At 67.2% G+C, this 2,489-nt stretch overlaps 2 protein-coding genes across 2 annotated transcripts in view; one reads left to right on the forward strand and one right to left on the reverse strand.

Moving 5' to 3' along the window:
* The window catches only part of PFL1_05834 (uncharacterized protein), a gene marked incomplete at both ends in the record, with an annotated part of 2,052 nt that extends 1,585 nt beyond the window's left edge, over positions 1–467 (forward strand). Inside the window, one exon of the mRNA XM_007883372.1 lies at positions 54–467. Coding sequence (XP_007881563.1) covers positions 54–467 — 414 coding nt within the window. The remainder of the gene's footprint in view (positions 1–53) is intronic.
* Positions 468–934: 467 nt separating this feature from the next.
* On the reverse strand, positions 935–1,799 carry PFL1_05835 (uncharacterized protein; the record flags this gene model as incomplete). Its single annotated transcript, XM_007883373.1, has 2 exons — positions 935–1,120; positions 1,263–1,799. The coding sequence occupies 2 exons, from the start codon at positions 1,797–1,799 to the stop codon at positions 935–937; spliced, it is 723 nt and encodes a 240-aa protein (XP_007881564.1).
* Positions 1,800–2,489: the final 690 nt, after the last annotated feature.

Genomic DNA, 2,489 nt, shown 5'->3' on the forward strand with positions numbered 1-2,489 from the left:
ACGTCGACGACGACGCCGCCGCCGCCGCCGCCGCCGAGCTCGCCGCGCAACAGGGGCGCACGAAGCGCTACCTGGCTGCGCAAAAGGCGCGCGCCCGTCGAGCCGTCCTGCGCGCCGTCCGAACGGCCATCAACGGGCGCGATGCCGATGGCCTGGGCGGCGGTCGCAAGCTCGGCGTCAACGACGACGACGTCGACGGCATCGCCGACGGCTACATCTCGGCGACGTTTGCTGACGGCGCCGTGTCGTCGGCGGCAACGACGGTGCCGAGCGCCGTGGACCGGACGCTGCTCCGGCTCGACTTTAGCTCGCTCATCGCCTACCTCCCGCCCGACTTTTTCGGGCAGGACTACGAGATCCGCGAGTATCCCGTCGAGCGCGAGGTCGAGGGCGGGCGGCGGAGTCGGATCGTGGGCCAGATCCGCCGGCGGATGGAGGTGGCGCGCAGAGACATGGTCGTCTTTTGAGCCGCCGCTCCGTCTCCCCTCTCTCTCTGTCTCTCTCTCTCCTGCCCTGACGGACGGTTGGCCTCGCCCGGCCTCGTTCCTGCATTTTGCGCCAGCATCTCTTTCACCGGCCTCCTCTCTTGCACGACATGGACTCGGAACTTGCCTCCTGGGCGGTGTTCCATCTCGCCCTGCCCTCGCCCCTCGGCGCTTCATGACCTGCCGCGCTCGACACGACACGATCCCAACGTTTCCTTGATGATACCCGCTGTCTCGTCGCGCTCGGGGCCTAATCTGTCCCCGGCAGGCGGGCAGCGTTCACGATATTCTGCTCTCTGATCCAACTCGGCTGCTGCCATTAGAAACGATAGAGCGCATGCTGCCGAAACCATCGATGGCGATCACGATCAGATTGACGAAAAATGGCGATCGACGGCGCGCCTGCGAGCGATATGGCCTGGCCTGGCGTGGGCCCGTCCGGGGGCCAGCTAGGCCTCGGTGGGTGGCTGAGTGGCGGCGGCGGGCGCCGGCGTCGTCTCCTCAAATAGGTCGGCGCCGTCGTCTGCCTCTGGCTCGAGGTACTCGACGCCCTCGCGCACCTGCTTCTGCGCCTCGATGAGCGCCAACCGCCGTTCGTTGAGGACGAGCTTGATGCGGGCCATCGACTTGCGAACCTGCGGCAAGGGGGGGAGAAGGAGGGTGGTACGACCACGGGGCATGTCCAGCTTTCAGAGTGACGTCCAAGGCGCAGCGCCGCCAAGGGCCCGACTTCGTTGGGAGGCCGACCGGGGAGAGACGGTACGGGGGCCAACTCACCCTGTGATTTCTCCTGCTGAGGTTCTCGTTCCACATTTTTGCGGCCTGCCTGCCTCCGATCCTTCCGAGTTCCTCCCAGCTGGTGGCGAGGCGGTTCCGCTCCTGGAGGAGGACGTACCAGAGGGTGTGTAGGTCCTTTGAGCTCTTTGTGCGCAGCTCGGCGGCGAGCCAGGCGCGGCCGCTTCCGTTTTTTCCGAGGTCGGACTTGTGGACGGCGTGCGGGAGGCGGATCGAGAAGCCGGGCTGGTTGGTCGGGCTGCTCTCTGCCGTCTGCACCACGGCCGTCGTGGGCGGGTGCGCCAGGTCCGAGGGAAAGAGGGAGGCGTGCGTGTGGAAAAACTGGAGCAGCGGGTGCGCCGGGTAGCTGCGCAGCTGGTCCACCTGGTCCGTCGGTACGCGCGTCCGCGACTGCGAGGCGGGCTTGGTGGGTACCGGTACGGGCGCCTGGAGCGCGACGCTCGACGTGCTCAGCAGCCGAGACGGTCCCGCCACCCCGCGGCTCTTCAGGCGAGTCAGGGCCGATCGAAGCGTCATCATCGTCGGCGAGTCAGAGGGAAAGGAGTGCGATAATCGGAAGGTGATGCGGCGACAGAGGCGGTGCTGGCGCTGGTGGCGGCGGCAGTAATGGTGGCGATGGCGATGGCGATGGCTGTGATGATGGTGGTGGTGATGGCGGTGGTGATGGCGCAGGTGGTGTGGACGGCTGTGGCCGGGCAACCGGAAGGTCGACAAGGCGGGCCTGTCAGTTTTCCTGCTCCCGACTTGGCGGCCAGTAACTAGTGTCCAAGGGCCTGGCCCAGCCTGGCCCAGCCTCGCCTGCGGGATTTTCTCGAGCTGAGGTACGCCCTCTCGCGCGAATGGCATTCAGGTCGGGCGGGCGAAAATTGAGCTCAGGCGGCGGCAGCAGCGCTCTGGCCGGCCTGCATCCTTCCAACCAGGCAGGGCAGGCCAGGCTACCGCACAGGCGCCCTCCATCTCCTGACTCGAAGAACCCTGGGCCTGCTCAGCTTTCGCATTCCAACACCTCGCCCACCAAAGCCAGCCAGCCGCCGCCGCCGCCGACGACGACAACACCGACGCAGGATCGAGCTTTGCACCGCTCGCCACCACAACGCCACCTCGACCGCTCGCCCGCAGCAGCATCCAGCCTCGAGGGGTGTAGTCGCTGCACGCACGCACGCTCGCACTTCACACCGCACCGCACCACACCGCACCGCACCACAGACC

Source organism: Pseudozyma flocculosa (genome assembly GCF_000417875.1).
Source record: "Pseudozyma flocculosa PF-1 unplaced genomic scaffold scaffold00022, whole genome shotgun sequence".
Lineage (NCBI taxonomy): Eukaryota > Fungi > Basidiomycota > Ustilaginomycetes > Ustilaginales > Ustilaginaceae > Pseudozyma > Pseudozyma flocculosa.